Genomic DNA, 26,255 nt, shown 5'->3' with positions numbered 1-26,255 from the left:
GATTTTCTTTTAAAAATTCACATTGATTCTTTAATTCTATTTTAGCCTGACTTTAGCTCTTGATTTAGACTTTTTACTCATTACCAAAGCTTACTCTAGGATATGGATTAAAAAATGGTTGATTAAATTGAGGTGACAGACCAAGATTAAATTGATATTAGACTTGACTTTCTGTAGATACCAGGTCTAGGGCACCAATTATATAGATGAAGATAAGTGAATATAAACATCGTGCAGGCCATTACTGAACTGAATTCTGTAAAGGTACCTTCCTTGGTGATCTAGCATCATTGAAGACACTACCAAGATCAGGCCAGTAAAGAGATTTCATGTAAATCATGGAGTAGACATTAAAAATAAAAGAGCTAATGATAGGAGCAGTAATTCTGGTCAAGAAATTTCCTAAAGAAGAATATACAATTTAAGAATGTAGCCTGGAAGAAGTTGTGAGTTGCTCATTCTGGATAGTATTTTTGGAAGATGGCCACATGTTTAGAAAGGGTGTTGATGATTTTGCATCTGAGAGGCAGAAAGGAAGGTCCATGTGAGTATGAAGTGGATGTTTTATTGAAATGTCAAATTCCAGAAGTGAAGTAGAGAAACACAAAGCAAGAATGTGGGGATGGGTTTCAGAGTGATTGCAGGTAAGCACTGATTTTTTTTTTCCCTGACACAGATCTTGCTCTTATCATTACCCTACCATAGCAGTGTGATTGTGGAACTGTGGATCAACAAGTGAGCCCTATGGCAGTCTCAAATTCCAGCAGTGCTCTTTCCTCCACATTCTACCTTACAGGCATCCTTGACTATGAGGAATTTCTCCACTGGATTTCCATTCCATTCTGTCTTCTCTATGTTGTTGGAATAGTGGGCAACTGCACCATCCTACATGTTGTCTGGACAGACCCCCGGCTTCATGAGCCCATGTACTACTTCCTTGTCATGCTTTCCATCACTGACATGGGCATGTCCATGCCCACGATGTTATCACTTTTCAGGGTGTTGTGGTCCATTTCCAGAGAGATCCAGTTTAATATCTGTGTGGTCCAAATGTTTTTCATTCACACTTTCTCTTTCACTGAATCATCAGTACTCTTGGCCATAGCCCTTGATCAGTATGTGGCCATCTGCCACCCTCTGCAATGTGCTACCATTCTCACCCCAAAACTCATCACCAAGATTGGAATTGCAGCTCTGCTCAGGAGTACCTTTGCCATGATTCCACTTCTGGCCCGACTGACCTTCTTTCCCTTCTGCCACTCCCATGTCCTTTCTCATTCTTACTGTCTGCACCAAGATATGATCCACCTTGCCTGTGCTGATACCAAGTTTAATGTTATATATGGGTTGGTTCTGATCACTGTGCTGTGGGGCATGGACTCTTTAGGTATTTTTGTGTCTTATGTTTTCATCATCCGCTCAGTGTTGAGAATCACATCCCATGAAGGGAGGCGTAAAGCCCTTAATACATGTGCATCCCACATCTGTGCTGTACTAATTCTATATGTGCCCATGATTGGATTGTCTATTGTCCATCATTTTGCCAAACACTCATCCCCTCTCATCCACATCTTTATGGCCCATGTCTACTTATTGATTCCACCTGTGCTCAACTCAATCATCTATAGTGTGAAGACCAAGCAGATTCGCCAGGGAATCCTCCACATGCTTCTCCCCACAAACATAAGTTCTACTGTGAGATAAGCATGTCCTCAAGACAATGATAGCTTAAGTTCCGGTGATGCAAACTCAGGGATTTGTCTTCTCTCTATATGTGCCAACACAAGTCTACATAAAGAACAGAAATAAAGTTATCAAAAGCAGCATGAAGCAGCCCTAAACAAGAGCACTATAGTCCACTGGTACTATACAGCCTGAGTTCACACTTTGCTCAATAAAACCACATTAATATGAATGTTTTTATATATCTTATATTAATCTAGTTACTATTAAGAGGAAGGCTTTGCCACCTATAGGAACTAGTGCTAGGTTCATTTTACAAGAGACAGTTAATAGTAATTAATGAATGTTTAACTGATTAATAAATTAATCAATCAGTGAATAAAGAATGGCTAGATTGAATATTGAAAAAAAAAATCCTTCTGAAAGCCTTCTCTGCCTATCTATGGAATCCAGAAGGGTTCAGTATCCAGAAGTTAAAATAAGTAATCTACATTTTTTTTGTATATCAATCTCCTATCATTAGACCAAAGTACAATGCAATTGCTTTCATAATGCCAAATGTTATTGTTTAGATAAAGCAATAATAATAATCTTGATTCTTCTTCAGAAACTCCTTGTGTCAAAACATGATGGCAAAACAAAACAAAAAAAATAACAGAAAGAAAGACCACTATTTCTTTCACCATCCAAGTGGATGGCATTTTCTTCTATATGAAGAGTTACTACAAAACTCTTCATTATTCCAATTAGCCACTTAGTCATTCAATCTAAAAACCTGAACAATAAAAACATCATTTCCTTCAAAACAACACCATGGATAATCAACTGATTATACACAGAATCTAGAAACAGCCACACACATTTATAAAGAGAATTTTAACCGTATAAATTGTTCAAGGCTTTCAATCACTAGATTATGTATGTTTTAAAATTTTATAATTTTCATGACACATATTTCATTGTTTGGCTCACAGGGTAATATTTTAGCTCTATGATAAATCAAGAGGCAATTTTTTTTTTCTAGTGGAGAAAAGAGTTTATGCATTGTGGGGATTATAACAGATAGGTTTTTAGATGTGTAAGTATGGCCTAGGTACTACAGAGTGCAGTTAGGAAAAAGGTTTGGTGTGAAAAGGGCTAAACTAAGAAAAATGTATATGTTAACAATAAAAAGCCAGTGAACCCAGCTTTCATGATCCTGACCAATCCCTGTGATTACTTTTTGCCAAGAACTGTCTGACACACTTTTATCTTTATTAAATCAGAATACTAAGAGATATTGCTCTCCAAATATAACAGATCAATCCATGTTTGGCAAGCTGACCCAGTCCAGGACAATTACACTTATTGTCCCAGAGTCATTACAGCTGAGACTTTGGATGACACCAATTCTAGAAGAGATGTTCGGGCTCTCCTGTTGTTGAACTACTACAGCAGCCAGCAATTTGGATATTCAGTTTATCCTTGTATGTCATGATATAACTCAGGAATGTTTTTACACATTAAAATATCTTGCTTTTTTGTTTATTTAAGTCTATTTATATTGTGTAATCAAAGGAGTCAGAGAAATCTTTGTTACACTAAGTCATTCAAAAAGATAATAAATAGATGTTCTCTGAAAACGAAGGGAAAGGTTTTTGAGAGGAAAGTAAAAGAAATATTTTACCAACAGGTCCTATATAATACGAAAAGATATATATGGGAGTTTGTTATATAAGAACAACAGCCTTACTTACTTGGTTAATTAATTATGTCATATATGTATCCAATAATTGCTTAACAAATTATTTGTATATTCTGGGTCCCATGGATAAAATGATGAGACTGGGTTTGTAAATAATCCAGGACCTTTTTGGCCTGTTCATGGCAAATTGACAAAGAAAGATCATGGGTTACACGAAGTATACTTTATCTTCTAAATCCTCCACTCTGCTGCTATGGAATTCCATTGATTAGTACCTGTAAATCCTCCACTCCATTACTGTGGATTCCAGTGATCACAAATTCCTAAATTGTGACACTCTTCAGTTGTATCTGAACAGCTGCCAGTTAGCTTTCCATTTCCCTCAGGTTAGGGATTCTGGATATTTAAATTATATTCAGATGTTAGGTTTTCTGATGACAGATTGGCACAGATTGATTCAGACATAACATTCAAGTCTGTTGATTTATCCTGGGATTCCATCTTCCTTGCTACATCATAATCTTTGGGTCATGTTTTGTTTTGTATTTTTCTTTCATTTCATCTAAAGATCCTTAGTACTCCCATTCTTATCTCTTTGGTGTTTACTCCATAAACACTGGGGTTCATGGTAGTGGGTACCAGTAAGCAGAGGTTTGCCAGGAGGATAAGGATATGCCTAAGGATGTTATACCCAAAGTGATGCGTAAAGAAGGAGAAGAAGGCCAGAATATAGAATAGCAACATAACACATATATGAGCTCCACAGATCTGAAAGGCCTTTGTCTGGGCCTCCCTTGAAGGTAGTCAGAATACAGTCTGTAGGATTAACCAGTAGGAGAGGGAGATGAGGATAAAGTCCAACCCTGTGGTGAGGAGAGCAGCAGTGAGCCCATAAATGCTGTTAAGAGTGATGCTATTGCAGGCCAACTTGGCAATGCCCATGTTCTCACAGTAGGTGTGATGGATGATGTTCGTATGGCAAAAATGCAGTCGGAGAATGAGGAGGACACTAGGAGTGACTTAAGCCACACTCCAGGCAACCAGATCCAATCCCACCTTGCCAGTGAGAGAGCCTATAAATAGGGTTGTACAGTGGAGGGTGCACAGGTGACTACATAGCGATCAAAAGCCATGGCCAGAACTGCAGATTCAGATAAGAACAGAGCATGAACAAAAAACATCTGTGTGAAGCAGGCAGGAAAAGGTGATAGAGAAGGGCCTTGCCAAAAGATGGGAAGCATTTTGGGCACTGTGACCGTACAAAGTAGGACATCATTGAATGAGCTCATGGAGGTTCCTGTCCCAGGCCACCACTGCCATTCCCAAGCCATTGCCTATCACAGCGAGAAGGTACATGAAGCTGAAAAGAATGGTGATCCAGATGTGGCTGTCTTCTAATCCTGGGATACCCATCAGCAGAAAGACAATGAGTTGAGTGGATGTACAGTTAGATGCTGTTACAGAGAAGTGGCCAAACCCTGTTACATGAAAAACAGGGAAAAGAACTAGAGTGAACAATAGCAAAAAATGGATTTTTCTTCACAGTCAAATCATAATCATTCTTCTTGACATGACCTGGAGGGAATAAGGACAGAGAATAAAATGGCCTGAGATGAATTATGAGATAACTGAATAATTATGTGCAAACTGTTTCCCTTCTCTTGAATATATTGTTCTCTCTGGGAAAAAAAAGTGTGAATCAAAAAAATCAAGAGCTGAATGCTTTCTTTTTTTGAAATGTCAATGGTTCTAACCATATAATTTACGTATACTTTATTAGAACTTTTAACTGTTTCACGTACATAATTTCTTCTTTACGTTTTGATGACCAATCTTTAGTGATTTCTCTATTTATTTTCTCTACATAAGACTGAATAAAAGGAGGGAAGAAATAATTCTCCATTTTTCTGAGGCCAAATTGAATGGCAAAAGAAGGGTCAGATGGTAGACTGATAAAGAACTGGAAACAACATGAAGTTTCCAATTCTTGCTTCTCATCCTGAGAGTGTTAATTAGGTTAATTTTTCTACAATAAAGAAAACACTTTTAGTTGTATACTTCTCATAAAGACCTTTGAAGATAATGGCTGAAATAACACTGAAATTTAAAGTGCTCTGTAAAAGTAGTGATAGTCTTTATATAATAATAAACACTGACACTCAAGGATCATGAAATTGAGCCAAAGAAGGCAAGGAAAATTTCAGAGAGTAGAATATTCTCATTCACAACAAGAAAAACACATAATTATTCAACACCTATCATTCATGACTATCACCAAGAGAACAAATCAAATTTTAGAGATTTTATAACAGGAGTTGTTATTTTATTATATGAAATAACATTATAAAATAAACCTTACTTTTCTCTAAAAAATGCTTTAAGTACAGAATTGTTCAGTTTAGGGGCTTTCAAAACAACTTCAATTTAACCATCCACGTTCGCAATCAAAAGCTGTAATTTGGGGATCCGAGCAGCTCGGGTGGCGGGAGGAGCGGCAGCGGTCAGCAGCCAGGCTTGGGGCAGGCTCTAGGCACTCCCAGAACTGTAGCCTCCCGTTGGCTGCCACCATGCCTGGGGGGTCCGCCCGCTCCGCTGCCAAGGTGTCCTAGAGGCTGGTCAGATTGGAGAAAGGGGAGGGGCAGGAGGAGTCCAAGGCGACGCTGTCAGCTAAACCTGTTCCTGGGCAAGGAAGCCAAAAATGGCAGTGGGAAAGGATAGATCTTCAGACAAAACAAACAAAAATGCAACCAAAAGTGAAAAGGGGAGTAAAGGAAATACAATCTGAAGGGGCTAACCTAGAAACTAGATTAGCCTACAGAAGAACATGGAGAATCTAGAAAGAGGAGAGTCCAGCCTCTGATGAAGCAGTTGAGAAAGAAGCAAGTCTGGTTAATATCATCTGCCATGTCTCATCAGTGGGCCCCGTCTCTCCCTTTTTCTGTAATCTAGGGGAATATTTTTATCAACTTTTTTTGTTGTAAATACTGTTTCAGCAGCTCTGGAAGAAATATTTTTAAGGAGGAAATTGGAATCCCATCTTATCCCATTTTTTAAGTGTAAATTTTTTTTTTTTTCAAGAGGTGAAATCATTGGCTGGTTGTTGATTTTTTTGGTACAACCAGAAAAGAGAGTTAGGGGGCTTGATTGTTTTGGATGTCAACTAAACCGATACTAAATGGTGATTTAGAGTTACAGTCATGCATTTAATATGTGTTGAACATTTTTAATTATTTCTCTTCCCATGCTTTTAGTTAGAATTGTTTAACTACTCCCTGTCTTGTCTTTTCCTGTCAGAACTATGTGCACTTGCAACATCCTTACTCTTGGTGATCCAGTTTTTATAATGGAAATGTGTGTACGTAGCACGTATGGTATTAAACTATGAATTAAAAGGACTAAAAATGCAACAGCTTATTGATATCTGAAGATACTGGTAGTTGATGTCCTCCAAATTTTAAGCTGGAAAGCCACTGAAATAACTTTAGAGAAGAATTACAACTACATGGCTTTTAGGTTTTTGGTATGTAGATTAAAAATTGTGTACAATTTGTTCATAATGCTTATGTACTGATCATCAAAACAACCAATGAAATCTCAGTTATGAAGGAAAAAAGCAATAGTTTTGGCAAAGCTACTTTATATGTTTATCAAAACATTTGGACTGCAACTTCTTGGGAGTTTCAAAGAGTTATGCATAATAGATGATATTGCCTTAAAAAACAGTCACCCAAATCTGAAATTCCACAGGTTTCACTTTTTATGAGTGGCTGTCACATCATCAGATAGCCATAAAACTGCTCTGCAAGCTATCTATCAATCATTCTTTGCATTACTTGAAATCATCCTTTCCAGATTATCCCAACCCTTAACAAATTACTGAGATACATTATTGTTTATCAATACGTATTTATATTATCTCTCTCTCACACTCTTTCTCTTGCTCTTGCTGTCATCCAAAATTTGGATGAGAAGTAAACAAAAAACTTCTCATCAAAGAACAAACACAAATAGATATATTGGCTTTAATGAAAGCTCCTAGAGTTATTTTGTTAAAATATGGAACTCTGATCACGATTTTATGGAAGCCTCTTAAGACTGAGATTTGCTTCATTTATTTGGGTGTCTCCCAGCAGTGCACGTGTATAACACCCATGTAGGAAATTTCAGCATATTTAAATAGAAGACATATCACATATCCATACAATAAGGAGCAAAACAGCAGTAATAGTAAAAAATATGAAAAATGCAAAAATATATCAGGGCTTACAATGTGACAAACATTTTCCTAAAAACTACTCCAAGCACTTTACAAGGATTATCCAATCTATTAGCCTTTTTTTTTTTTTTACACAAAAGAAAAGTCAGTCACTGAAGGATTAACTTTAGGAAGTTTACATCACTAATGAATGTGTAAACTCTGTTTTCAATCTCAGGGATCCTAATTCCAAAACCCCCAGTTTTAAACACTACATGATTGCTTTTACAACTGAGACCCCACAGTTCGTATTTGCATTAACTGACTAAACCATCTCTTTAACACTGTGAAATTATATTTTTCATTTTTAATCTCATCTGATAATTTTCTAACCCAGGCCAAATCTCTGAACAACAACTCTCCATTTTTGTGCCAGATCAGTATTTAGTCTTAATTATAATACTATACAATTACCAGGTGTCCTTCAGTATGATGTATTGAGGTTTTACTGAGAAAAAAGTGTGAGTGGACTTTGAAGAACTTCTACTTTTCAAAGGCAGATAGTTAATTGCTTTTTTTTTCTTTTTAGTCTTTAGAATGATCAAACTAGACTTCAAATAATAATATATTCCTAATTAGGAAAATTAACTAGGCCTCCCAAACAGAGTGCAATTTTCCACTTCTATGGTTAAATTAGCACAATTTACAATCTGTTACTACAACTTATAGGTCTAAAATTACACCTAAGACTCAAAAGAAGTCATGATAAATACCAATCTCATAATATACTTGTAGACCAAAATGTCAATTTATTTTATGTAATATGAAATATTACTTTCTTAGCAAAATAAATACCTTTGATATTGATATCCAGAAATAAAGAATTTCCCTGAAATTGTTTCCTATTAAATGTAATTAATAATCTTGATGCTCCTTATTCATCATGGAATCACAACAAAAGAGGATGTTGATAATGATGGCATTGATGGTGGAAATTATAGCCTTAAGGAATGCAATTTAGATCATTAAGCCTTCAACACAAGATGAATTTTCCAGGCCAATAAGAGTCTATTCTCAGAGGAATGAGATTTTCTTGATTTTGACTTGAATTTTTTCTGATTCCCCCATTTGTTATCTCCTTCTTGAGAATGTAAAAGGAATTCAGCTTTCAGACTTAAAACTAGAAGTACATTTTGTGTTTATTGCAATATAAATGAGAATTTAGGACAATAACAAGAGAACTGGTTCCAAAAAGGTGGTAAGGGAAACTTGGAAGAATTTACAAAAATAAAAAAGCACATGGTTGTGACATCAGGTAATATAACCTGTTATCTGGATCATTAAAATTGATAGGGCACCTCCAAAGAAAGTAGCTCTAGTTAAGATCTGACAGGAAAAAACTGATCTAATACTGACACAATGCACCTGCACTTTAGAGTTCAGAAACCATTTTAGAGGGTAGTTATAAAGCCAGAAAATATAAATGATAATGATGATGATGATTTACAGAATGTATCCCCCTCTTTACTTCTTCTGCTGCACATTAATGGTTGAAGTTTATTCATTAAAATTCAGAGACCTAGATTATCTGACGAAATGTATCACAGAAACATGTGAAATGCATTAATCCACTTAGCTCATCAACATTTTGCAAAGTGCCTTGATATTGAGGGGCAACACTTTAATCACATCTTGTAATATCATGTATCAAACTGTAACATCAATAATCCATTTATATTCCCTGATTTTCCCAGATTTTTATGACTGAGTTGTATTTCCCAAGAAATATACCTTATATAAAATATTTATGCAATTAAGAAAACATATCAATTATTAGGTCCAAACATTTGCTTCTAAATGGGCATAGGAATATACATGGAAGAGGCCTGAGTCTGGGTTTGAGTCGTAGCCATTTATTGACATTGACCTCAAAATACATAGCTAACAAAAATATTTTGTCAGTGTTTTTGTTAATTTGTTTTTATATGAAGCTGAATGTATTTATAGCTGATAAAAGAGCATGGGCTTTAAAATATTTGATATTTCCCATCAAATTAATTTTCAGAAAGTTGATATGAATCTATATGCCAAAACTCATCTAAAAGTGAGTGACTATGATGAGTACTTTCACTATCATTAAGGGTTTGATAACGAAAGTGTTATAACTCATTAATCTTTTAGTTCACATTTCTAAAATGAATATTTTAGCATTATATCAGTGCCATGTCTTGACTGATACTGAAATTGTTAGCATCATATCTCCCTATTTATCTACTGAATTGAAATATTATTTTTATCAATTTCAATGAATTGTTTGTATTTTAAAACTAAGGGGGAAGCAGATGTGGCTTTGTCAAGCAGTTGGGCAACTGCCTATCACATGAGAGGTCCCAAGTTTGATTATGGGGGCCATCTAAAGAAAACAAGAAAGTCAGCAAGCTGATGGAATGGAGTGTCACAACAAGATGATGTAATGAGACAAAACAAGCGAAGGAAACACAATGAGAGACACAACAAGCAGGGAATACAGGTGGCTCAAATGATTGGGCACCTCTCTTCCACATGCTAGGTCCTGGGTTTGGTTCCCAGTGCCTCCTAAAAAGAAGATGAGCAGACACAGAGAACAAACAAGGAACAGACAGAAAGAACAGGCAGTGAGGGCAAACAATGAGGGGGAGGACAAGCAAATATATAAAATAAATCTTAAAAAAAAGTTATACCACTTCCAGTAATTATTGAGGCAAATATTTTCCCAACATATTTATATTAATGTAGAATATTTTAGCCATATATAGTTTCTTGGATTTTGAAAATTATTTTATGTAAATTGTATCAGTAATGATAGTTTCAGCTATGAATAGCAAAAGGAAAATGAATTGTTTTCAACAATCAGGAAATTCCATTAGCTGACCTAATAGAAATACAGATGTAGGCAGTTTTAGAGTTTTCTAACTCATTGTTCCAGACAATTAAGGATCTTCTGTTATACCCACCCCAATTTGTTGGTTATGGATTCCTTCTCTGTTTTATTTAAAGTTTATTTATTAAACATGTGCAGTGCACCACTACTCTTTTATATAAGAAAACAATTTGAATAAACCCCAAATGTAATGATAATGACAGTGAGTATTAAAAATCTGTCAAAATGGTAGTCAGAACAGGAGAGCATAATAATATCTTGGGATAGACAATAGGAATGGGAAAGTATACTCACAAAAGTTTAGTGGCTTAACGAGGATAGAGACTAGGATGAAAACAATGAGTGACCATGATATATACCCCAAAGAAATTTTCACAATGGAGGCATTGCTGAGGATGGCTGTGTATCTGAGAGGATTAGAGATGGCTACATAGTAGTCCAAAGCCATCGATAGTAGGACACATGACTCCATCATGGAGAAGAGGTGAATAAAGTACATCTGGATAAAGCATGCATCAAAGTCTATTTCATGAACATTGAACCAGAAAAGCTTAAGCAGTGTATGTAAGGTGGTAGCCCAGATGCTCAGGACACTGACAGCTGGGATGGGAAGAAAGAAATATGTGGGTTCATGAAGTGATTGGTCCACCCTAATCACCATCAATATGGTGCCATTACCCCCAATGGCAGTAAAGTATAAGGCACAGAAGCTTAGTGTTTAGTGATTTTAAGCTCTTAATTCTAGAAACACTGAATATAACAAATTGTTGCTTAACACCTTGCATAATATACATATAGTGTACTTCGGATTTAAAGTGGTCTCAGATAAATGCTTTTGATTTCTTTCTGCATTTCTGCTGAGGTATACATAAAGTAAAAACCTAATATTAAAGTTAATTTGCACAGGAATTTAAAAGGAACATTAATGAAGTTTATTAATATGTAAAAAATATAAATAATTGGTGAAATATACCCAAGCTTTCCAAACATATTTTCCTTATTGTACTTATTAAACATTATTTGAAGGAAATAGAAGATTTATAAAAGTAGAACAAAGTGAAATAAAATATGAATCAGAGGTAAACTATAATAATATGTGATTGCTTTTGTTTTAAAATATTTATGAGTATAAATATGCATGTAAAAGTTTTTTTTCACACTCTGAATAAAATATGCACATTGTTTCCAAATGTATTCTTCTGATTGTATATTTAAAATGTATTTTGCAGAAGATAGATGATTTATAATTGAGAGAAATATTTATAAACAAAATGAATTATAAATAAATAAATAAATAAAAATTGTAAATAAATGAGTTAAAAATAACATTTTATTCCTACATTTCCAAATAATTTATGTATGTATTTGTTACTTTTATATGATGTGCAACAATTACCACACAAATAGTTGCTTAAAATAGCACACACTTATTTTGTCTAAGTTTCCCTTGTTCAGGGCCTTAGGTAAATCCTCATTTCTGTTCTCTGCTCTGGGTCTAGCAAGGATTTAGTCAATTTGCTAGCCAGGCTGCATTTTCATCTGTAGGCTCTATTGGAGAAGATTATTATTCTTAAATTTGTCAGGTTGTTGTCAAAATTCATATCCTGTGGCCCCATGACTGAGAATGTGTGTTTTTTACTTGATGTGACTGGAGGCCAATCTCATTTCCTAGTGGAAACAATAGTTCATAGAGGTCAGCTGCAGTTCTTAGCCATGTGAGCTTCTCAAAATGGCACCTTATCACATCAAGGCTTGAAGGAGCATTTCTTCCTCTATTCTGCTAAAATGGAGGAAAAGATCACATTGCCTATGCTGTGTATTTGTTCTGTTGAGAAATTGGAAAGCATGACCTTGTAGGAGACTATCTAATGGACCACTCCTTCCTTGTGCTTCTGTAACTCCCTTGCAAAACATGACCTTGCAAAAAACTATCTAATTGACCACTCCTGCCTTTTGCTTCTGCCAACCCGGCAACACATTAGCCAATAAGTGAAAGCCATGCTAATTCTACATAAAACCCTACAGAAACCTGTAAAACCTGTAAAACAGGGTTGAGAATTCAGAGATTGCTTCTCCTCAAGGCACGCACATAATAAAATTGTTCCTCTGCCTATCCAAGTGCTATTTGGGTTTCTCTGCCACTCAGGTCATCTGGGTTTGCTGCAACATTTGATTCCCTGACCAGGAAATCAAACTGAGCAGGCCCTTTGAACCTCTGGTTTGGGATTGCTGGGCACAGAGATCTCCACATGATCTCCAGAGATCTCCACATGAATGAGGCAGAACCACCTATCCACTTGATGGGGCCTCCTTTGGGAAAAGCATTCCCGTGGCCCATGTCCTCCAACCCAGCCTGACTCAGTGGAGAGGTGGATTGAACAACATAAGAAGATGGCAGAAAGGTAAGACTCTGGGGTTCTGAGTCCCAATCAGTCCATCTCTGAATGCAAGGGGAGACTGATCACCTCCCAAAATCTCAAGATTCAAGATTCCAGGATAGGTTAGTCCCTTGCATAGGACTGTGTAACTGCTGAGTGTTTGAGTGAATGAATGGGGACTGCAGAAGCTTGTCTCTGCTGACCTGGTATGTGGCTCCAAAGCCTGTGCTGTGGAGTACGAGTTGGCCCCAACCTACACTCCATGACTACATCATATGGCATAACAGCTAATCTAAACTCTACACAGATGCCTTAGCTAAGATGAGCCTAAGTTTCTTGTGAGAGACATGGATAGGTGGGCATCCAAGTGGCCTCATGAGAGGCACCCCTCCTTTGTTTGTCCTGCGACACCAGTTCAGGGATGGGATCATCACAGACCAAACTCACAGTCTTAGATTGTGTGTTAAAAAAAATCTTCATAAAAGGCTTTTCCAGGGATTATGGTGTCCATATGTCTCCCAGAACTCTCCAGATCTTGTACAAGTTAGAGTGGCCCATGTTTGGTGTTGACTGGCCCTCAGAAGGGACCCTAGATATAACCAAGGTTTGTGCAGTTCAATATGTAGTCATTGGGGCTCCTGGCCAACCTGATGAATTTCCCTACATCAATACCTGGTTAGAAATCACCCAAAACCTGCTCCCTGGGGTTCAACTCTGTGTTGGAAGAAAGGGTCAGAGTAGGGTCCTAGTAGCTCAAATGGCCAGACCTTGAAAGCCTATTATTCTACATGGACCTCCAGAGGAAGAAACATTATCCCTGTCATATGTTCCAGCCATTCCAGGACATCTCCCTGCCCTGAAGCCCCCATAAGCAGATCTCCCAGAGACTCCTCCACCTTCAGTCTCCCCAGGCCCATCAGCCCCCTTCCCTGAGGAGGATCCTGAGACCCCTTTGGCAAGAAGACTTTGTTCAGCACAACCTGTGCTCCAGATTACCTTCTGTGAAATACAGAGTCCAGCCCAGATTCTTGCAGATGGGATGGTCCAACCCAGAAGAACAATCCTGTTTTATCAGCCCTTCACAACTACAGATCTCTTAAACTGGAAGCACCACACCCTTTCATATTCAGAAAAGCCTCAGACTCTTATTGACCTTATGGAGTCCATTTCCAAACCCATTGCTCCACTTGAGATGATTGCCACCAACTCCTCCTGACCTTGTTCAATATGGAAGACAGAAACCAGATCCTCATGGAGGCCAGAAGTGGTTGTGAGAACAGGCCACTGCAAGTGTCCTGGAACCAGAGGAATGGGTCCAAGAGGTGGCACCAGAAGCCCAACTGGCCTGAGACTTTAACACAGATCAGGGTCAGACTGCTTTTCAATGGTACTGAGAAGCCCTCCTCAAAGGGGTATGGGAAGGAGCAATACAGTCTACAAACATGTTCAAAATGCCCTCCATCACTCAAAAGCCTGAAGAACCTCCAGGAGGTTTCTATGAGCATGTCTGTGAGGTCTTCACGATTTACACTCCCTTTGACCCAGAGGCCCTAGAAAGCCAGAGGATCATCAATGCAGCTTTCATTGCCTAAACCTGCTCTGCTTGCCACCACCCTTATAGGAGCAGGTATAGTCACGAGAGTAGGAACTGGACTGAGAGGATTGGGTTCTTCCTTCAACTTTTATTACAAACTCTTTTGAGAACTAAACAAGGACATAGAAAGAGTTGCTGACTACCTAGTCTCCCTCCAGAACCAAGTCATCTCACTAGCTACAGTAGACCTGCAAAACAGGAAAGCCCTAGACCTATTGAAAGGAAAAAAAGCAGGAACATTCATCTTCCTCAGGGAAGAATCCTGTTACTACATCAGTCAATCAGGAATAGTTTATACCAAGGTGAAAAAGCTGAGAGACCAGATCCAGAAAAGAAAAAGGGAACTAGAGAAGTCATGGAGCTGGAATCTGGGACAATGGTCCTCTTGGCTCCTGCCCCTAGTAGGTCTCATGTTAGTCACATTTGGTCCCTGCATAGTCAATGCTCTCATCAGGTTCATTGAAACAAGAGTAACCCAGAAAACAACAGCAAAATTTCTGGCCCTAAGAGAATATAAGCTGCTTAGCATGAGTGACACCCTGTAAAAGCTATAAGGGTGTCAAAGGGAGGAATGTTGAGAAATAGGAAAGCATGACCTTGCAGAAGACTATCTAAAGGACCACTCCTGTCTTCTGCTTCTGTAACTTCCTTGCAAAACATGACCTTGCAAAAAACTACCTAATTGACCACTCTTACTTTTTGCTTCTGTAAACCTGCTTGCATATTACAGTAGAAAATTTGCCTGCCAACCAGCAACGCATTAGCCAATAAGTGAGTCATGCTAATTCTATATAAAACCCTTCAAATACCTGTAAAAACTGTAAAACAGGACTCATAATTTAGAGATTGAGTTTCCTCTGTGCCCGTGTGTAATAAAATTGTTCCTCCACCTCTCTGACTGCTGTTTGGGTTTTTCTGCCACTCAGGTCATGTGGGTTTGCCACAACCATTCCATGCTCTTTGTTAGAAGCAAGTCACATGTCTGACCACACTCATGGAGAGGGGCTACACAAAGACATGGACAACAGTGGGTACTGAAACAGCAGGGATCACCTTAGCTACCATCTAGTTACACTGGTGTTAAGATTTTGCTCCTTTTAAAGCATGAGCACAAGGAGCAAGTCATTACATGAGCTTATATTTAAATATTCTATGCTATTAGAACATGATTGTACTGATTTTACAAATCCAGTCTCTTTATGGATATAGGCATACAAAGATGACTATAATGAGAATGATTTTATCTCATTGAGGAAAATTTCTACCTTTATTGGGTGATGCAAATTTAAATTAACAGATAGATTTTATAATCTTGAAAGAAATACAGTCATAATGTTATAATGAAATAATTTCCTCCCAAATTTGTTTATTTGGCTCACATTCTGTGGTCATTGATTGAAATGTCTGTCTTTATAGTACTATAAAATACCTTATGACACATATATATTTGGTGACATCCACTTGGCAAAACCTTAGTCTTATGCAAATCCAAGTATTCATCTTTTCCATGCTTGTACCTACATACTTATGCATTATAAAAAATCATATTACCTGGCAAACACATCATTCCAGTGAACAGTTTATATTCTTCTGTTTCTTTTTTTATTAGTATGTTTTTTATTCTGTATGTTTGTTCTTAAGATACTTTTCACCTTCACAATCAGGCATCTTCTTCTTCCCTGAAATCCTGTTTGATTAATTTGCTACAACATTATACACATACACACATACACAAAATATACAATATATAGTAAATATAAAAGAAAGCTACTAAGCCCTATAAAATCTATTACTTAATCACATTGAGATTTTCTTCCTTCCTGCTGAAAACTTGGCTCAATACATAATCCAACCTCAAAACTGAAAAATTTATCTTTTGGCTTCAGTGCAATAAAAAAAATTAACAATCTATTCAAAGACATTTGTGAGAAGCATATTTTAATACTTCTGTAGAGGAAACAGTAGTATTGGAAAAATTAACTCATTAATTATTCCTGAATGCAACTGTAGCATGTAGAATCTTGGGATTCATAATAAAGGAAACATTATGGACAAATGGAAAAAAGTAGCAGTAGAAAAAATATCTGATATTTGGAAAACAAATCTTCCTTCAGAATATGAGCTTAATAGTACATTAAAGTAAATTTCTGAGAGCCAAATTAAATATTAAATTTGAAAAATATATATTAGAACTCAATAGGAAGGAAAAATCCACACCAAATACTGCAGATGTAACTGCTATAACAAAAATAAAGTCTCCTATGACAAAAATAATATAGATAATTCTTCCAGATTAATATGAGGTTAAATTAGTGATGCTGAAATCACCATGTGCTAACTGCTAAGCCTACTATAATGAAAGCAAAAGAAGAAATACCACATTTCAGTAGCAGAAAAAAATGAGATGAACAGTTTTTTAGGACACTAAAATAATTTTCTCCATCAAAAAGAATTGATTAAAAAAATAGAACCCATATTTGACTCTGTTAATTAGAAGTAAATATATGTCCAGAAAATAGGAAATTACCCAATAGTCACTAACATCAGGTTTATTAAATTCTTTTGAAATCCATGGTCTCAGAAACTCTAAAAGAATTCTTCTGAGGAAATTGAATGTACTTTTAGCATTATGGTTTTCCATATCTCTTTGAAGGATACTTATTCTCCTTTCAAGAGCTGGTGATATAATAAGTTCCCTCACAAACTATCTTTTAAAGTGATGATTTAGTGACAAGGGCTATGAGTAGTAGTGAGGATATTTTCATGAATAGGTATGTTTGTGTTTATATGTGTGTGAGAGTTTATATACCATGTAGGTAAATATAGTCTCCAAACTCATTAATTTCTGAGTAGTTAGAGAAATGAGACAAGTTGATAGCAAAGATAAGATTAGTAAAATAAGATTTCTATTATAGTGCTACTCAGTGCTTGGACATGTAAACACATGCAGATTGTTTTCATATGTAATGTCTAGTTTAAAAATTAATTATATAAGTGCCTCCATTTCTTCTTGGAGTTTGAAATCACAGGCCCTCTTATTTCAAAGAGCTCTAGGCAGTTACCTACTCCAGTTCACCCATCTGAATTTATCCTGAAGTCCTTCTATTAACATCCATGACCTTCAATGTTGGGAATTATTGACTATCAATCAGAAAACAATGAACCGTGTAAAATACATACTGTCTTTCCCATTTCAACACATTCCCATTAGAGTTCACGTAACTGATAGCCTTTTAGATATTCCTTGTGTGCAAATTACAGACTTCAGCCTCATCTTTGCGTGTTAATTACAGGTTTCAGTGGATCTTACAAGATGACCCTCATATAATAAATATCCATCTTGCCCCCATATAAATGTAACTGGTGTTCCATGAAGCTATTAAAAAAACAGCTTTTTTTTTTTTGCTGTTGGCTCTAGTCCTGAATTCTTGTCTACTTTGTGGTTTGTGCCTCCAATAATTTGGGACTATTGATTTATTTTTTTTATTCTTTTAATACATACTTTGTGGTCATTTATATGTTGAGCTCCCTGTTGGTATCAATACCTCAAGGAACAGAACTTTAGGATGTTCCCTCTCCTAACAGCATAGACACTCTATAGTGGAGGGAAAAGACAAGGAACTTTTCCCAGGTAAATACTGCCACTGAGTTCCTAAAATGAAAACTTTAAAAAAGATGAGAAAAATGAATGAGGAAATAAAAATAAGGGTGAGGTGGCAAGACAATAGATTGTTCAGAAGCAGAAGTGAGAAGAGTTTTCATAAAACTTTTTTAAACTCCTGCTTTACTGTTCAACCCTTCAGAAATATTATTTCTTAAGCATAAGCATAAGCAAAAGAAACAATCATATTTGTGAACATACGTTACAGAGATTTTGTTGTTATTTTTGGAGTGGGTTTAGGAAGCATGGGTCAATCAGCAAAATGTGAAAGTAATAGTGAGGCTCTGATCAATCTCTGAACAACTAATATCTTACCTCATGAAGTACTATTTTCTCATTCTTGGCTAGACATGCTGAAAATGCAACCTACCTGAAGCACTGTTATTATTTTTCCATTTTTATGCCATTTTAATTACTCCAGAAGGCAAGAAACTATAGTGGGTGATTGCCAAATAAAATATATTTTTCCTCTATCAAATATTCTTAGTGATACACTCATCCTAACAGGTGTAAATAACTTACTTTTATTTTATTTTCGTATATGTAATTTCTTAAATAAGTAGAATGCTGATCAGCAAATACAAACCCCAACCAAAAAGTACAATTTACTACATCACTGTACCAGTAAAGCTCTAATTTCAACCTGTTTTATAAATTTGCTTCCTAGTTTTCTAAGCTGTATATCTGTACTTCATCAGTAGATATCATTGAAATTGGGAAAAATACCTAGCAAATAGTAAAATGAGAAATATTTTTGTAAAGTAATATCTAAATTCTACAACACCCTCACAAGTGAAAGCTAAGAAAATTAAATAGAATCTCAAGGAAGGATAACAAGAGAAATATAGTAGAATTCTTTGTAGGTTTATTCATCAGGAATTAACTGTGCAATACATGGAATCAAATTATAGGATGTTATATAATGGATGCGTTGTTTTGGAGTACAAATCTTCCAATAAATTCACTGATTTCCATGTATATTGGGGTACTATTTATTTTTATAACTATTATCTATTTTAGGGGGAATGAAGGGTAATAAGCTATAATTATCTTCCAAACTTCTCAGAATAGTAAGGGATACAAATGTACACATGAGGACTGTTCACATAGAAGTATTCTTCACTGATATTTTTCTTTTATTTGGCCAAGGTAGGTATTAATTTCATGGGGATTAATCCAGAATTTTGAAAATGACTCTAATGTCATCTCTGTTACAATTTGAATAGATTAACCAACATACGAGTGCGTATCTCCCGGGTCTTAATGCAGTACACAATGGGGTTGAGAACAGGAGGTACTAACAGGTACATATAGCCCATGATAATGTGCACCACAGGTGGAGCATGCTTCCCAAAGCGATGAATAATGGACACTCCCAGCATCGGGACATAGACCAGCAGCACAGCACAGATGTGGGAGACGCAAGTGTTGAGGGCCTTGAATTGTTCTTCCTGTGAAGCAATGTGTAGCACAGTGGTCAGGATCTTCAAATAAGACAGGAGGATGAGCACAGAGTCCATGCCAAAGGTGATGAGAATGATGATGAGGCCATAAATGCTATTGATGCGGCAGTCAGAACAGGAAAGCTTGATGATATCTGGGTGCAGGCAGTATGAGTGGGAGAGCACATTGGATTTACAAAACTTTAGTCGCTTAATGAGAAAGGGTACTGGTAAAATGACAGCCACAGCCCTTATCACAAGTCCCACACCTATCTTGACAATGGTGGCATTAGTCAAAATCGTAGTGTATCTGAGTGGGTTGGAGATTGCCACATAGCGATCAAAAGCCATGGTGAACAGGATGCCTGATTCCATTAGAGAGAAAACATGGATGAAGAACATCTGAATGAGGCAGGCATCAAAGTTTATTTCACGGACATTGAACCAGAAAAGCTTGAGCAGTGTGGGCAGTGTGGCAACACAGAGTCCAAGGTCACTTGCAGCCAACATGGAGAGAAAAAGGTACATGGGAGCATGAAGTGACTCTTCCACCCAGATAACTACTAAAATGGCACTATTCCCTATAAGGGCAATGAGGTACAGGACACAAAACAAAATGGAGATCACTGGATGGGAGGCCTCCAGCCCAGGGAACCCAGTCAGTAGGAAGGGTCTGTAGGCACTGCCGTTGTAAAGGACCATCATGTCTAATTTGGAGTACAGAAGCAATAGTCATGTATCCCTAGAGTAAGAGAGTATGGATTAGCACATCATCATCATCATCACTATACTTTAAAACGAATAAAGATCATGTATAACCTTTGCAAAGCTAGAGTCAAAGATAAACATGGTGGTCCCGGTAGACTTTTATGTAGGAAATTATAATATTGAACACATATCAATTATAAATTCCCATATATGGCTAATATAATTAAGACATGAAATATTGTAAGTAGAATCTCTGAAATTGACTACACAGTTGTAATGATAAAATGTGATCACCATTGCTCTGAGGGAATAACTTAAAACTAATTGGGAGATTAAAATCTAGAGGAATAGGTAGGAAGTGGAAAACCTTTCCTATATTCTTAGTACTTACTGTCTTCATGCCCATTAATAATACTGAGTTAGAGAAATAAAGAGAAGTTATGAATGCCATCCATAGAGAGTCCACACCTTTACCAAAAGTAAAGCAATCTCACATCCTTGATTAAATTTAATTTTTTCTAACAATACACATCCCCAGAGCCATGTTAGGATAAAATATTGATTCCAATTTTATTCTATTTTTTTTCCCACTCAACAAAATCTTAGTGCAGAGCATAAAATAAGACTGAGGTCTGTGGACTGTGTATTCTAGCCTGACCTCTCACTCTAGCTACATGATGTTGCTAAATTGTTCTACTTTCTGAAATTCAGTTTCATTTTTTAAAAAACAATGTGGGATGAAATAAGTGATCTTCTATGTTCTTTCTTATATATGTCTAATAGGTTAAATTTATAATTTTTAATGAATGAAATATAATCATTTGTTCACAAAATGTCCATCTCTGAAAACTGTCCTTTTTAGTCAAAATATAAGCAGGAACAAATTACCATGAATTTCATTAATGCTATGGGGAGCAAATGTTTTGTTCAAAAGGGAAATCTTGCTGGGAGTAAATTTTCAAGCTGAGATCCTAAGGATGGAGGAAATGCCCACCCAAGTGAGGGTAAGGGGTATACCAGAAGGGAGAAGAGCACTTGGCAAATGCATGATGCACAAAAAAAGATGATACATTTTGGAATCTATAACAATTTGCAGAATAGATTTCAGTTGTGGCCAAAGTTTTGGCTTGAGTATTAGCATGAAGTAAGGCTGGAGAGGTAACCGGTTTTTTTAAAAGTGTCATATCTTTTCCAAATAATAAAAGAAATGGGAGGATATTAATTTTTCAGAATGTGTGTATATGTATGTGTACATGTGTGTGTGTGGTTAGGGATGGTCCATGGTATGGTTACATTCATATTTTTAACATGTAATTGTAGTTATATTGGTTGCAAGGGAGCATTTTATTAATCTCAGTATGATACCATCCCTTTCTCAAAGAAGCTGTAACGTATAATAATAGCTAAAACTAATGAACAGAACAATGCTGTGCCCTGAGAACTTTAGCACTTCACAAGATCCTCTCCATAAAGTTTATGAAACCTTAATGTAAAAATTTCTATTTTACCATGATTTTTCAGGTGAGGTATTGGATTTTAGAGAACTAGTGTCTTTCCAGAAAGACTATTAAACCACAGAACTGAGATCAACTCCGTGGAAAAATGAAAACGTATAGGCATAAGTTTTGCCACACATTGAGTTGATTTCCTTAATTAGCCATATCACTACATGAAAATGAAAAAGAAAGATCATCTTTGGGGTGAATATTTTGGCCTCTGTGGACATTTCACTTAACCCCTCTGGCCTAAATTTATTTCTGTGAATTACAGATAAAAATAATAACAGTAATAATATTTACTGCATTGGGAGGCTGGGAAGATTAGTTTACGTAATTCATATCAAGTATTTCAAACCCAGCCTGTACACAGCATCTTCTTTTCAATATTGGTTATTAATAATATTTTTCACCTGACAATCCCACATTTTCTTAGCTGTATTTAAACACCAAATAGATTGCCTGAATCCATGGTTGCTTGCTGTAGGAACAATTAGGAGGCACTTGAAGGCTACAGGTTGCCTAGATAAAATCCCAAGAATTGTTCCTAAAGTAATAGCACGGCATTCCATACATGAATATTAAGGATCTATTGCTTGCATTTAACATCTCCATTTCTCATTTGGAAAATCTGGTGATTCAGAGGGAAATTTACACCTTTGAAATGAGTAGTGAGCCAAAGGCTCAAGAGGAAAAATCCTTCCACTGGTCTTTGTCTAACTACTTATATAATCAAACTTTGGAGAAGAAATAAGTCTAGGAATAACAATTACATTTTGAATCAATCCATTTTTTGGCATTGTAGTTAATAACAGAAGAAATACCTGGTTTCCCTCCAAATATCTTAGGTCAGTAATTCTGGACCACAGGTATAAAGAATATTTTCTAAAGTTACATCTGGGAGAAGGCAGTTTATATCTGTGTGTTTGTGTGTGTTTACCAGTCTGTACCTGAATCCCTCTGAGCTTTTTCCATTAGAATCCTACTTCTTGAGACAATACTACTGTATTTCCCCAGAGTCTGTCATAGGGTAAATTATGTTTTAATTGTTTTCCTCCCTGTATGACACTTCTTGTATTCATGTTAAAACTCATGTGGATATTTTCTTCTGCCTCTCAAAAAGGCATAAAAAAGGATCTTATTACTTTCATTATTTCTCTCCCCAAACTAAGATTTTTATCTATATCTGTTAAGCAAATTTTTATGTGATTAAGTCCCAGTGATATGGATATTATCTTATTAAACATATAGGTTTCTCCTCATTACATTATTTTATTAACTATAGCATTTGAGTAAAACTTTTTGCTTCATTTCTTAAGCTTTTGGCTTGTTTATTTTTGTTCCATATGTGTTTTGTGGTAGAGAGGAAAAGAAAATAAGGTTGATAAACTGATTATGACAATTTAAGGAAATATGCCCCTGAAATTTAATTACTGTGGAAATTACTGAAGAAACTTTGGGTGTGAATTTTTATAGTTAATAATAATGGCAGTATTTATAATGTAGATCTTGAGAGATGACCCATGAGAAAGTATGGTATTAACATTTCAAAGCTTTAGTTAGACTAAGAACTTCTTATTTCCGGGGGTACAGGATATGTGACTGGAAAAGAGTGAGTTTATTGCGCTAAGATCTTCCTCCCTAGATTCCCAATTTAAGGCACTGATAAAGACCTCACAAGATGGTGAAAACACAACTATGATGATGTTTCAAACCTGAAGGAAAGATATGGCTCATACCAAATAAGATTGAAATGCCAGATTTACTGAGATTTTATGTATAGGATTTATGCAGATGTAGGCTGCAAGGCAATAATAGGACTTTAAAAAAAAAAATGCCATTACTAATCTAAACCCATCAGGATACAGGCAGATATAATTATGTAATGAAGAGCAAGCATGTCGGAGAAGCCAGGAGAGTTGGGCAGATTGTTAATACTACATGGTGCCCCACACGGCCAAATGATGGGCAGTCAATAATAGTGCTACTCATTGTGTATCCTCTAATGTCATCAAAGTGGATGGTCAGGAAGGCTGAGGACAAACTTCCCAAGAAAAAGCATGATATTTTGTCTGTTTTATAGCTTTCAACCATGTTTCTGTCCCAGCATTTACTGTGCAAAAAAGGGGTTGATTTTCCAGGGGAAAGGGAAGCAAGTATACACAGCAAAAAGCCCCCCATTCCTTCTGAAAATGGACCTATTGTAATTTAGTTAGGATATTGTGTACTGGGGACAGAGAAATACCCAAATATTTTGAGAGCGGTGGGATGCAGGTTCTTAGTATTAAAACCTGAAGTTACAAATCATCATCATTCCTCCTACTTCATAAGTGTGAGAACTAAAACTATAACACTTCTAAAGGAAACTTAGGGAAGCATCTTCAGGAACTTACGTAAAGCAACAGTTTCTTAGGCATTATATTAAAAAGCAGAAGCAACAAAAGAAAAAATAGATAAAAAGGACTTCATCAAAATTAAAAGCTTTTGTGCATCAAAGGACTTGAGTATGACAGTAGAAAGACAACCTATGTAATGGGGGAAAACATTTGGAAATCACATATCTGATAAGGTTTAATAACCAGAATATATTAAAAAAGTTCTACAACTCAACAAGAAAGAAACAAACAACCTAATTTGAAAATGGGCAAAACACTTGAATCAGTATTTCTCCAAAGAAAATATACAGATAGCCAATAAGCACATGAAAAGATTGTCACCATCATTAGTCACTAGGGAAATTCAATAAAAAACACAATGAAAGGCTACTATTTAAAAAATGGAAAATTAGTGTTGGAAAAGATGTGGAGAAATAGAACCATACATTCCTTTTTTGTGGGAATGTAAAATGTTGCAGGTGCTAAGGAAAACAGTTTGGCAGTTCCTCAAACTTTCCATATGCCTCTGCAATCCTTTTTCTAAGGAATGTAAAATGTTGCAGCTGCTATGGAAAACAGTTTGGCAGTTCCTCAAACTTTCCATATGCCCATGCAATCCTCTTTCTAAGGATATACCCAAAAGTATTGAAAGTAGGGACTCAAATAGATACTTGCACACCATTTTTCTTAGGGGCATTATTCACAATTGCCAAAAAAAGGAAGCGAACCCAGTGTCCAGCAACAGATGAATGGATAAACAAATATGGTATATGCATGCAATGTCATACTGTCCTACATAAAAAAGAATGAAGTTCTGATATATGAAACAATGTGGATGAGTCTTAAAAACATCATGCAATGTGAAATAAGCCAGGCACAAAAGAACAAATATTGCATGATTTCACTGGCATGATATAATTAGTATAAGCAAATTCAGAGAGTCACAAACTAGTATAAAGGTTGCTGGGGGAAGGATGAGGGTAGGGAATAGGGAGTTTTGTTTAATTGATACAGAATTTTTGTTCAAAGTGTTGGAAGAGTTTTGGTATGGATGGTGATGATGGTAGCACAATATTGTGAATGTAATTCATATTAGTGTATTATATATTTGAATTTGGTTAAAAGGAGAAATTTTAGGTTGTATATATTTTGCTAGAATAAAAATAAAAAATAAAAACCCACAGGACTATATGACACAAATCATGAACCCTAATGTAAATTATAGACTATAGTTAAGAGTATAATTATAATCAAATCATATTGTTCCATCAGTTGTATCAGTGGTACCACGTTAATGCAAATTATTAATAATAGAAAAAACTGCAAGTGGGATATTGGTATATGGGAAATTTTCTGCATGACTTTTCTATAAAACTACACTTATTTAAAAAGAAGTTTTAAAAATGTAATCCATTAAACTATTCATTCTTTCATACAGCAAATACAAACCTAAACCCCAATATATGCAAATCTCTCAATCTGTTAGAGGGGATGCCATTTTGAACAAAAGAGAAAGCACCCCTGTTATCTTGAGAAGTATGTTTTAGTGGGGATTGTCCAAAATATTTCTAATGTCATTGAATCCCAAACCTGACCATTACCCATTTGCCAAAACTTCTTTTTCCTCAGCTCTAAGAACTATGTGTATATGGATCCATTTTTAAAGATCCTAAGTTACATGTTTAAACTCTCATCTCCACTTAGTGTAATTTACTTTATGGAGTTTTTAATAATTTGAGCCTCTCCTCTATCTATCTATCTATCTATCTATCTATCTATCTATCTATCTATCTATCTATCTATCTATCTATCTATCTATCTATCAATCAATCTATGTATCTGCATCTACATAACATATATTAGTTTTATTTATATTTCCAATGTCTATAATAATTTATTGAACATGTTAGGTGCTCAACTAAATTTTGTTTAATGAAAAACTAAGTAAATAAGAAGCTGGATTGTTGTCTCCCATGAGTGAGATGACTTCATTTGGAAGAGGGTAGTGTCTCCTTCTTACATTCTTACCATCACTGTGTACTTATTAAGTGCTCAGGGCATTAGAATACATATGACTAGAAACTCTCCTGTCTTTTTTCTGTCCATCAAAGATTTAATG

At 35.9% G+C, this 26,255-nt stretch overlaps 2 protein-coding genes across 2 annotated transcripts; one reads left to right on the top strand and one right to left on the bottom strand.

Annotated features, from left to right (window-relative positions):
* Positions 1 to 744: 744 nt before the first annotated feature.
* On the top strand, positions 745 to 1,704 carry LOC101432185 (olfactory receptor 51L1-like). The gene has a single exon (XM_004450717.1). It carries the CDS (start codon positions 745 to 747, stop codon positions 1,702 to 1,704), a length of 960 nt encoding a protein of 319 aa, XP_004450774.1.
* Positions 1,705 to 4,639: 2,935 nt separating this feature from the next.
* Positions 4,640 to 20,259, bottom strand: LOC101432638 (olfactory receptor 51I2-like). The gene is given in 3 exon segments (XM_023586654.3): positions 4,640 to 4,845; positions 18,638 to 18,665; positions 19,348 to 20,259. Coding segments are annotated over 3 exon segments (1,146 nt in total).
* Between the last annotated feature and the right edge of the window lie 5,996 nt (positions 20,260 to 26,255).

This window comes from Dasypus novemcinctus, chromosome 10, assembly GCF_030445035.2.
Source record: "Dasypus novemcinctus isolate mDasNov1 chromosome 10, mDasNov1.1.hap2, whole genome shotgun sequence".
NCBI classification, from domain to species: domain Eukaryota; kingdom Metazoa; phylum Chordata; class Mammalia; order Cingulata; family Dasypodidae; genus Dasypus; species Dasypus novemcinctus.
This window is presented reverse-complemented; position numbering and strand designations above follow the sequence as displayed.

Bases quoted from the DNA above. Each gene is read 5' to 3' on its own strand.
- LOC101432185 (XM_004450717.1), top strand. From the start codon at position 745: ATGGCAGTCTCAAATTCCAGCAGTGCTCTTTCCTCCACATTCTACCTT.